The sequence below is a fragment of the Mesoplodon bidens genome (assembly GCF_964165515.1).
Source record: "Mesoplodon bidens genome assembly, chromosome: 2".
Lineage (NCBI taxonomy): Eukaryota > Metazoa > Chordata > Mammalia > Artiodactyla > Ziphiidae > Mesoplodon > Mesoplodon bidens.
The window spans coordinates 50,926,114-50,938,595 of NC_138177.1; the positions used below are offsets into that span (position 1 = coordinate 50,926,114).

The 12,482-nt window shown below is 34.5% G+C and overlaps 1 protein-coding gene across 5 annotated transcripts in view; it reads left to right on the plus strand.

The window, feature by feature from the left end:
* C4BPA (complement component 4 binding protein alpha) overlaps positions 1-12,482 on the plus strand; it is a 43,964-nt gene that overhangs the window by 12,329 nt on the left and 19,153 nt on the right. For all 5 annotated transcript variants that reach the window (XM_081225891.1, XM_081225890.1, XM_081225889.1 and 2 more), the window contains exons 5-6: positions 11,051-11,136; positions 11,308-11,502. In XM_081225891.1, the coding sequence (XP_081082017.1) occupies positions 11,051-11,136; positions 11,308-11,502 (281 nt within the window). The remainder of the gene's footprint in view (positions 1-11,050; positions 11,137-11,307; positions 11,503-12,482) is intronic.

Genomic DNA, 12,482 nt, shown 5'->3' on the forward strand with positions numbered 1-12,482 from the left:
AGTGTTGGACATGGAGGCTAAACAATACGTTGCTAAATAAACAAGAGATCACTGAAGAAATTAAAGAGGAAATCAAAAAATACCTAGAGACAAATTACAATGAAAAAATGATGATCCAAAACCTGTGGAATGCAGCAGAAGCAGCTCTAAGAGGGAAGTTTATAGCAATACAAGCCTACATCAAGAAACAAGAAAAATCTCAAATAAACAATCTAATGTTACACCTGAAGGAACTAGAGAAAGAAGAACAAACAAAACCCAAAATAAGCAGAAGAAAAGAAATCATAAAGATCAGAGCAGAAAAAATGAAATAGAACAACGAAAAAAATAGCAAGGATCAATAAAACTAAAAGCTGGTTTTTGAGAAGATAAACAGAATTGATAAACCATTAGCCAGGCTCATCAAGAAAAAGAGGGATAGGACTCAAATCAATAAAATTAGAAATGAAAAAGGAGAAGTTACAACAGACAGCACAGAAATACAAAGCATCCTAAGAGGCTACTACAAGCAAATCTATGCCAATAAAATGGACGACCTGGAAGAAATGGACAAATTCTTAGAAAGGTATAACCTTCCAAGGCTGAACCAGGAAGAAATAGAAAATATGAACAGACTAATCACAAGCACTGAAATTGAAACTATGATTAAAAATCTTCCAACAAACAAAAGTCCAGGACCAGATGGCTTCACAGGTGAATTCTATCAAACATTTAGAGAAGAGCTAACACCCACCCTTCTCAAACTCTTCCAAAACACTGCAGAGGAAGGAACACTCCCAAAGTCATTCTATGAGGCCACCATCACCCTGATACCAAAACCAGACAAAGATACTACTAAAAGAGAAAATTACAGACCAATATCACTGATGAATATAGGTGCAAAAATCCTCAACAAGATACTAGCAAACAGAATCCAACGGCACATTAAAAGGATCATACACCGTGATCAAGTGGGATTTATCCCAGGAATACAAGGATTCTTCAATATATGAAAATCAATCAATGTGATACACCATATTAACAAACTGAAGAACAAAAACCATATGATCATCTCAATAGATGCAGAAAAAGCTTTTGACAAAATTTAACACCCATTTATGATAAAAACTCTCCAGAAAGTGGGCATAGAGGGAATCTACCTCAACATAATAAAGGCCATATATGACAAACCCACAGCAAATATCATTCTCAATGGTGAAAAACTGAAAGCATTTCCTCAAAGATCAGAAATAAGACAAGGATGTCCACTCTCGCCACTATTATTCAACATAGATTTGGAAGTCCTAGCCACGGCAATCACAGAAGAAAAAGAAATAAAAGGAATACAAATTGGAAAAGAAGAAGTAAAACTGCCACTGTTTGCAGATTATATGGTACTATACATAGAGAATCCTAAAGATGCCACCAGAAAACTTCTAGAGCTAATTAATGAATTTGGTAAGGTTGCAAGATACAAAATTAATGCACAGTAATCTCTTGCATTCCTATACACTAGTGATGAAAAATCAGAAAGAGAAATTAAGGAAAAAATCCCATTTACCATTGCAACAAAAAGAATAAAATACCTAGGAATAAACCTACCTAGGGAGACAAAAGACCTGTATGCAGAAAACTGTAAGACACTGATGAAAGAAATTAAAGATGATACCAACAGATGGAGAGATATACCATGTTCTTGGATTGGAAGAATAAATATTGTGAAAATGACTGTACTACCCAAAGCAATCTACAGATTCAATGCAATCCCTATCAAATTACCAATGGCATTTTTTACAGAATTAGAACAAAAAATCTTAAAATTTGGATGGAGACACAAAAGACCCCGAGCAGCCAAAGCAATCTTGAGGGAAAAAAATGGAGGTGGAGGAATCAGACTCCCTGACTTCAGACTATACTACAAAGCTACAGTAATCAAGACAATATGGTACTGGCACAAAAGCAGAAATATAGATCAAAGGAACAGGATAGAAAGCTCAGAGGTAAACCCATGCACCCATGGTCAACTAATCTATGACAAAGGAGGCAAAGATATACAATGGAGAAAAGACAGTCTCTTCAGTAAGTTGTGCTGGGAAAACTGGATAGCTACATGTAAAAGAATGAAATTAGAACACTCCCTATCACCATACACAAAAATAAACTCAAAATGGATTTGAGACCTAAATGTGGGACCAGACATTATAAAACTCTTATAGGAAAACATAGGAATAACACTCCTTGACATAAATCACAGCAAGATCTTTTTTGATCCACCTCCTAGAGTAATGGAAATAAAAACAAAAATAAACAAATGGGACTAAATGAAACTTCAAAGCTTTTGCACAGCAAAGGAAACCATAAACAAGACAAAAAGACAACCCTCAGAATGAGAGAAAATATTTACAAACGAATCAACAGACAAAGGATTAATTTCCAAAGTATATAAACAGCTCATGCAGCTCAATATTGAAATAACAAACAACCCAATAAAAAAAGTGGTAGAAGACGTAAATGGTCATTTCTCCAAATAAGACCTACAGATGGCCAAGAAGCACATGAAAAGCTGCTCAACATCACTAATTATTAGAGAAATACAAATCAAGACTACAATGAAGTATCACCTCACACCAGTTAGAATGGGCATCATGAGAAAATCTGCCAACAAGAAATGCTGGAGATGGTGTGGAGAAAAGGGAACTCTCTTTCACTGTTGGTGGGAATGTAAATTGATACAGCCACTATGGAGAACGTTATGGAGCTTCCATAAAAAACTAAAAATAGAATTATCATATGACCCAGCAATCCCACTACTGGGCATATACCCAGAGAATACCATAATTCAAAAAGACATATGCACCCCAGTGTTCATTGCAGCACTATTTACAATAGCCAGGTCATGCAAGCAACCTAAATGCGCATCAACAGATGAATGGATAAAGAAGATGTGGTACATATACACAATGGAATATTACTCAGCCAAAAAAAGGAACAAAAGTGGGTCATTTGTAGAGGCGTGGATGGACCTAGAGACTGTCATACAGAGTGAAATAAGTCAGAAAGAGAAAAACTAATATCGCATATTAATGCATATATGTGGAACCTAGAAAAATGGTATAGATGAACTGGTTTGCAGGGCAGAAATAGAGACACAGATGTAGAGAACAAATGTATGGATACCAAGGGGGGAAACTGGTGGGGGGTGGTCATAGTGTGAGGAATTGGGAGATTAGGATTGACATATATACACTAATATGTATAAAATTGATAACTAATAAGAACCTGCTGTATAAAATATAAATTAAATTAAATTAAAAAAAGAAAAAAAATCAGTGTTGGATTAGCTTTTAACTTAATTTTAGGAGAATAGATTTTTTTTTTTAATGTTGAGTCTCCCTAGACAAGAATATGTTACTGTGGGGAAGGGAAACCTTTCCCTTTAGCCTCTTAGGGTCTCTGGCTAGGCTTGAGAATTACGTTGACCTAGATTAATAGGAGAAAAGTATATCAATCTTACTTATATATGTACATGGAAGCCTTCACAGGAAAATGAAGAACCTCAAAGTGGTTAGGCCTAAGTGCTTATATATTAGATTGATGAAAGAATAGTAATTGTGGAAAAGTACCAAAATATATAAGGAGGCTAAAGGGAGATAAGCATTATTTTTAACAAGGCCTTCAGTACAGATTTCTCTGTGAAATCAATACTCCACCTCTGGTGATAAAAATGTTCTTTTCTCCTGGTATAGAAAAGGCATCTTTCACATGGGAGTTTGATCTGCTTTCAGGAAGAAAAGGGGAGGTCAGAAACCTCTTCTTGCATCTGCTGATTTTCAGGTGTCTTTAGCTGAAAATAATCCTGATACCAAAGTGGCCTATTTTGGGGTGGCATGTTCTGCCCCATTCATTTTAGTGTTTTTCTCTTGTTTCTTCAAGAATGTTTCAACATTATCTTAATATAGATTTTGCATTTCTTGAAGTGTTTAAACCTAGGCATTTTATTTTTGCTATTTTTTAAATTTATATTTATTTATTTATTTATTCATTTATTTATGGCTGTGTTGGCTCTTCGTTTCTGTGTGAGGGCTTTCTCTAGTTGCGGCAAGTGGGGGCCACTTCTCATCGCGGTGCACGGGCCTCTCACTATCGCGGCCTCTCGTTGCGGAGCACAGGCTCCAGACGCGCAGGCTCAGTATTTGTGGCTCACGGGGCTAGTTGCTCCGCGGCATGTGGGATCTTCCCAGACCAGGGCTCGAACCCATGTCCCCTGCATTGGCAGGCAGATTCTCAACCACTGCGCCACCAGGGAAGCCTATTTTTGCTATTTTAAATTGGGTCTTTTCTTCCATTAAATATTCTAACATTATATATATATATATATATATATATATATATATATATATATATATACACACACACACACACACTATTGATTTCTGCATGTTAACATGATATCTAAGCTAACTTTCTCAATTCTTTTATTATTCATAATAGTCTTGCAGTTGAATTCTCTTGGGATTACCCAGTTTGCAATCATATCCTCTGTAAATAGTGATTATTTTACCTCTTACTTTCCATTTTTTAGGTTTCTTTTATTTTAATTTATTTTTCTTGTCTATTTATATCAGTTAGTTATATTAGTCAGGACTCATTCAGAGAAATATAAATATAAATAATATTATATCTATGTTTCATATATATACATATATTAAAAAAACGTCCAGTTAGGGTTAGGGTTAGGGTTAGGGTTAGGGTTATATATACATAAATATAAAATAAGGGATTTACTACAGGAATCTGACTTGATAGAGTACTGACAGCTGGTAAAGCAGTGTACAGGAGACTGTTTCTTCTACGTTTGCTAACGTGGCCTGAGGTCAGCAGGGCAGGTAGTCAAAAAGGGAAGGTGGATGTGAAGTGGGAGATGCAAAACCAAAATGGGACCCTCATGGTTGAGTGGAGTATAGACTGGAAGTCACAGTATGGATTAGAGTATACCCATGAGTATAGACTGGGGTTCACATTGTTCTTTCACTGCCTCTTAGCCTTCAGCTTCAAAGATTGGAATGTCTTGTAGAAGTTGTTGCCCTTCCCCACAGTGCTAATGTACTTGGATCAGAAGTTGGAGTACATGAAGGAGGACATCCTCCAGGAGCTGGGTTTGCTGTAGTCCTGGCTGTGCCCAATGCCAATAAGGTGATAACACAGAGAAGCAACAATATGTGTGAACTGCAGTCACGTCTTGTGCTCTGCTCTGACCTTTCAAGCATATACAGAACTTGGCTATTAATTCATTTCCATCGTCTCTTATGGACAACACTAACTTGGTGCTATGCATGGAAGAAAATTCTGGAAAATGTAATTTCTGCTTAGTTAAGTTGACATAATTTGAATCTACCAGGGTCCATCCCTTGTCAAATTTGGTATTTATACGCACTTGTTTTAACCATACTTAGCTTAACTTCCAGATAAAAGCAATAGCAAAATTATGCTTCCAACTTACATAATGCAACTATACCTCATAAAACTGAAAACATGCTAACTCTCTCCCCCAAAGACAATCCTCTTTAAGCAAAGTCATACCTCCCCTTTGATATCCTGTAATTTAAATACTGAGATATAAGCTAAACTACTATTAACACATCTTGTTTAGATGGTAGAAGGATGAAAAAAATAAAGAGAAAAAAATTTAATTTAGACCAAATCTATTCATATGAAAATAAGAAAGAAATGTTTATAACTATTATGGTCCTTATTTCTGCAACTGGTCATGTGGTTGTAGTTAGTATTTATAACTACCTGCTTCTATTACTCATTCCATATCCACTTTACCCTCAGCAACCACTTCATTTGATCGTGGTTCCTTGCGTAATGGGATCACCTGAACTTTTATTCTTGAAGGGTCTGGGCCATTAGCAGTCCTGCCTGTATTGGGTTGTTATAGTTTTCATTGACTTTAATTAGAGGGCATGAAAATAATACAAAAAATGTGCCCAGGAAATCTCCCTGCTTTCCAGACGTATGCATCATCACCATTGTTGCTTTTAAGCAACCCAATTTCCCATGGCTAATCAGGATTAATCACCTCAGTCAGGAAAGTAACACCCTTCTTTGTCTGTTTATTCATTTGCTTGAGGACCCAGACTTGATGAGACCCAACTTCAAGTTTAATTTGCCAGGTAATTTGCCAGATAAAATACAGGATTCCTGGTTTAATTCTAGTGCAAGTATGTCCCATGCAATAGATGGGGCATGCTTATACTAAAAAATGTTTATTGTTTACCTGAAATTCATGTTTAACTAGGCATCCTGGTTATTTGCTAAATTGAGCAACCTTAGTTTAATGGAACTTTTGCTGTGGTAGAAGCATTCCGCCATTGGTTACTAAGACTTCCGGACTAACAGAGAATATTACTTGTATTATTTTTACTTTTTAGAATTTGTTAAGGTTTCTATGTTTTAGAATATTATGTACTTCATAATATATAATAAATTTTAATTGATATTCCATAGGTACTTGAAATGAAGTTACATTGTTTACTATTAGTATACAGACTTTGATATATACATAGCAGGTATACTTTATTTATTAGCTCTTTTGAATCTTTAATTATGCTTTCCTTTATATATCTCAAGCTTGAAGATAAGAATTAAACTAATTTCATAATTATTTAATATCACAAAAATTCTTGATAAATAATAGCATACTTTTCTTATGTCCCATGTATTTTTTTGTTAAAATTGCTACTACATATTTTGGTACATAAATATTTATAGCTCTTCACTGCAAATCAAAATCTTTAACACCATAATATGCCCATTTTGTGTAATTTAAGGATGTTGATTCTGATGTACAGTTTATAGGATATTAAAACCAGTATCCCTTATTTTCTTTTTGTTTGCATTTGCTTTATATAACTTTGCCCCTCCTTTTGTTTTTAACCTATCTGAGGTACTTTTAGATTTGTCTCCTGTATACAACATAGAGTCGAATTTTGTTGCAACTAAAAGGTCTTTTTCTTTCAAAAGGAGACAAGTCCAATTACATTTATTGATATCAGTGATACCTATAGGTTTAATTTTCTCATATTATTTCATATTTTATACTATATGTATATATGTGCAGTTTTATATATATATATATATATATATATATATATATATATATATTTAGGAGAGTTCAAAATTTGATTCTAGTGGTTACCTGTATATAATTATTATATACCTTTATATAATTATATATACCTTTAAATACCTTCTTTATTTCTATCTTTATTTTTAAACTTGTTCCTTGTTATAAGTAACAGTAAACTTATCTTGTACTCTCTCCTTCCCTCCCCACCCCTCTGTCTTTTCTACCAGTAAATTTATGTCATTTGTATTAGCTTAGTGTTTACTTTGTATTCAACATTAATGTTAAGTACTTATATATGTCTATAGGTTGATTTTACTTCCAGCACTTACAGATGAGGCAATCAATGAGTGTGGTTTTTTTTCCACTCTCTCCCTCATCTCCTTTTTTTTTTTTTTTTTTACAATTATCCATTTTATTTATAGGCATTTACTTATTAAGGAAAGATACTAAAGAGCACTAGACCAACTGTGAAATCACTTAGAAAGTTCTATGAGAGCAGAAACCATATGGACTATTTCCATTTCATCCTACCACCACTATATGCCCCCCAACTCAGGACCTGTGACTTAAAGATTTTTTTTTTTTTTTTTGCACACAGAGGTTATTCTAAACATAGTGATTGCAGACTGCAACAACAAGGCTGTAACTCTAGACTCTTACTCCATGAATACATCATGACTTTTTGTTCTCAAGATATACTACCAAGATGAAATGGCCTAAATTGCTTATATATTAAAATTAAACCCAACAATCACTTTGCATTGAGAAAGCCAAGTAATTTTATATTAAATAGTAAATAGGCTTAAAATGACCTTTGGGATTGGAAGGACTCAAATGGATAAAATTGAAAGTTACATCCTATCTTAGTTTCCCATAATCTCTTAGGATGATTCAGAAGCAATGCTTAAATATACATAGTAAGGGAAATAAACAATTATAGAGAAAGAAGAGAAAAAATGAGTGTGGTTAAAAAGTATCCTACATTAAAAGAATTTTAATATCCTGCATTTCATGCATCTGTAATGAAACCACAATTTTGTAGGTGTTTCATTCTTTTAAGATGAAAAGGTTTTTAATATATATTTGGACAAGGACTGATATCTATATCCACGTATCTATATATCTATATCTCATATAGATATATGTGCTGGTTTTTAAATGAGTAAAGATAAACTATATTGACATAGTGAAGAATGTGCCAGCTTTGGCAATACAGAAGGACTGAATAGAAGAAGCATTTAAATTTAAATCAGTAAACTACACTTCTGTTTCTAACACAAACTGTGTAATCCTAAACAGATCAAACTAACTCTTTGTAGGTCCTTTTCGTCTCTGTGTTTCCCACTAAGAGAAGTTCCTTTAGCATTTGTTGTAGAGATGGTTGGGTGGTGCTGAATTCTCTTAGCTTTTGCTTGTCTGTAAAGCTTTTGATTTCTCCATCGAATCTGAATGAGATCCTTGCCTGGTAGAGTGATCTTGGTTGTAAGTTCTTCCCTTTCATCACTTTAAGTATATCATGCCACTCCCTTCTGGCTTGTAGAGTTTCTTTTGAGAAATCAGCTGTTAACCTATGGGAGTTCCCTTGTATGTTATTTGTCATTTTTCCCTTGCTGCTTTCAATAATTTTTCTTTGTCTTTAATTTTTGCCAATTTGATTACTATGTGTCTCAGCATGTTTATCCTTGGGTTTTTCCTGTATGGGACTCTCTGTGCTTCCTGGACTTGGGTGGCTATTTCCTTTCCCATGTTAAGGAACTTTTCGACTATAATCTCTTCAAATATTTTCTCAGGTCCTTTTTCTCTCTCTTCTCCTTCTGGGACCCCTATAATGCGAATGTTGTTGCATTTAATGTTGTCCCAGAGGTCTCTTAGGCTATCTTCATTTCTTTTCATTCTTTTTTCTTTATTCTGTTCCACAGCAGTGAATTCCACCATTCTGTCTTCCAGGTCACATATCCATTCTTCTGCCTCAGTTATTCTGCTACTGATTCCTTCTAGTGTAGTTTTCATTTCAGTTATTGTATTGTTCATCTCTGTTTGTTTGTTCTTTAATCCTTCTAGGTCTTTGTTAAACACTTCTTGCATCTTCTTAATCTTTGCCTCCATTGTTTTTCCGAGGTCCTGGATCATCTTCACTATCATTATTCTGAATTCTTTTTCTGGAAGGTTGCCAATCTCCACTTCATTTAGTTGTTTTTCTGGGGTTTTATCTTGTTCCTTCATCTGGTACATAGCCGTCTGCCTTTTCATCTTGTCTATCTTTCTGTGAATGTGGTTTTTGTTCCACAGGCTGCAGGATTGTAGTTCTTCTTGCTTCTGCTGTCTGTCCTCTGGTGGATCTCCTATTTTTGTTAGTTATATCATCTCAGCTTGTCAGAGCATATAACATTTATATTTCATTCAGTCACTCTTAACCACACCTTTTTGTCTTAGATCTGCATGCTCAGTACTCACTATCAGTTGTTTTTTGTTTTTGTTTTTGCTAGCTTCTCCTGTAATCTCTTGGTTGGTTATAGTTTGTCCTCTGGTGATTCCAAGGAAAAGTCTTTGAGTGAAAATTACTGTTGAATTATTGCAGTTTTAAATACTGTCTGAGGCTTTGCTACTTAAAAGATAATGTGGCTGTATAGTCCTTGGCTCACACTTTCTTTTCTTGAATATCTTATAGATATTGTTGTGTCTGTTTTTCTGGAGGATGTTGCTTTAGAGAACTCCGGGATTTTTACTCTTATATGTGACTTAGTCTTTGCTTGGCTGTCCAAAGATATTCTTTATCTTTGAAATCTAGTAATCCTACTCTTAGTTGTTTTGATATGGACAATTTGGTTCAAGTTTTCTTTGCTATATGATGTACAATTTTAAAATGTAGATTAAAATATTATTTTATTTCTGTAATGTTTACCAGAAATATATCTAAAGATAGCTATTTTGTTCTGTTTTGTGTTCCTTCTTCAGGTTGTCTAATTAAGTATATGTTGCTTCTCCTATGCTTGTCATCTATATCTAACATTTTTTCTCCATTTTTTGATATTACTGTTTCATTTTGTTTGATTTTCTCATGTTTATCCTGTTTCCCTTACTGTGTATGGCTCCCAAGAGGGAAAGTGAGAAGATTCAGAACTAACATCCTGTTGGAACACCAAAGTGTTCCTATTGGAATAACCAAAAACAACACTTTTCACTTGGTTTCCTGGCTAGGTTAAAAAAATTACATTTTTAAGAAATTTCAAGATAAAGAAATGCTTAATTCTTATTGTAGCTTACCTTATTAAAATGACTATTAAATTATCATCAAAAAGTTATTGGTAAACAAATTTCAGGACCTCTTAGATTGCTGAAGGTAACATTTATATTAGTGTTCTGTCACATCATAGGCTTATTCCTTGATAATAGTACAATTTGAAATTGTACTACTGATGCTTTTTTTTTTCCGTTACCGTAATTCATATGGGGTAGTAAAACAAACTGAAGAAAGCTTAGGACTTGTCGAGAGCCATAGAAATGGGGAGTCATGAAGCAGGAGTTAATGGCGTATGAGAGAGGGCAAGCATCTGGACGTCAGGAGGTGGCAAAGCAGAGGGCAAGAGAGTTTGGGGCCAGTAATCTGGCTGGTACACTCATCCAAAGAAAATTGCAGAACACACGCAAATGAGTCTTTTACCCTACGTTGTCCTGCTTGAGCTCTGAATGAACTCCATGCCTGATATCTAGTCAGCGTCCAATAATAGATTACAGAATAAAAGAACAAGTGAGCACACACATCTCATTGCAGTGGTAAAATTTTACAAAATGGAGTTCTCAATAGGAAATGTTACCTGAAAAAACATTATTTCTTCATTTTTAATATTGAGTAAAAAATCCATTTGTTCAGACTCCTTTATTCAACTTAATTTATAGTAGGAAGAATTCCATTAAAATCTTTGATCCTATCTTACTCAGGTATATCTTAATTGGCTCAGCCACTAGTTTTTGTGAGATCCAAGATAAAGGAGTTGGCTGGAGTGATCCTCTCCCCACTTGCGAAAGTAAGTAAAGACTTTTTTTGACTTGCCTCTAAACCTAAACCATGTTATGTAATAAAACTCCTGCGCATCTTTGCTGCTTCTTATACCCTTCATTAGAATTTGCATCATGAATGTTAGATTTGTAAGGATGCTTTCCCTAATTATTTCTTCCTCTTCACTCACTCATCTCAGTTGTCAAGTGTGAGCCTCCTCCAGCCATCAGCAATGGGAAGCACAATGGTGGAGATGAAGACTTCTACACTTATGGCTCTTCTGTCACCTACAGCTGTGACCCTGACTTCTCAATGTTAGGCACAGCCTCCATTTCTTGCAGACTGGAAAATAAGACAATAGGTGTCTGGAATCCAAGCCCTCCTACTTGTAAAAGTAAGTCATAATGGTGAATTTTGGTTTGAATTTTTTGTTTAAAAGAAAAAGGAAGATAAGTATATTGGGGGAAGTGAAATGATTCAAAGTCAAACTAATTATTGCAATGATGCAGTCATTTTTTTGGTAAACTGATGCTTATTCATGAGGTACCAGTATGTGGTAATAAATAACACTGATATCTCATTGGCTTTGTGAAGTAAAAGTTTTTTTTTAAATTAAAGTATCAATATAATTGACTCACAATATTATATTACTTTCAGGTATACTACATGGTGATTTGATATTTTTATACAGTACAAAATGATCACCACAAATCTGGTTACCATCTGTCACCTTACACTATTACAATATTATTGACTATGTTCTTTATGCTGTATGTTACATCTTGAGATGTATTTATTTTATAGCTGAAAGTTTGTACCCCTTAATTCCCTTCATCTATTTTGCTCTGCACCCCCTTCCCCCCTGCCACTTCCCTTCCTTGTGGTGACCACCGATTTGTTCTCTGTATCTATTAGTCTGTTTCTGTTTACTGTTTGTTTTGTTTTAGATTCCGCACATAATTGAAATCATGTATTTGTCTTTCTCTGCCTGAAATTTCACTTAGCCTAATACCCTCTAAGTCCATCCATGTTATTGCAAAGGGCAAGATTTTATTCTTTTTTATGGCATATATATATATATATATATATATATATATATATATATATATATATATATATATGGCACATCTTCTTCATCCATACATCTACTGATGGACACTATGGTTGCTTCCATATCTTGGCTATTATTGTAAAGAATGCTTCAATGAACATTGGGGTCACATATATCTTTTCAAACTAGTGTTTTTGTTTTCTCCAGATAAATAGTAAAGAATGGAATTCCTGGATTGTATGGTAGTCCTATTTTTAATTTTTTGAGGACACTCCATACTGTTTTCCATAGTGACTATACCAATTTACATTCCCATCAATGGT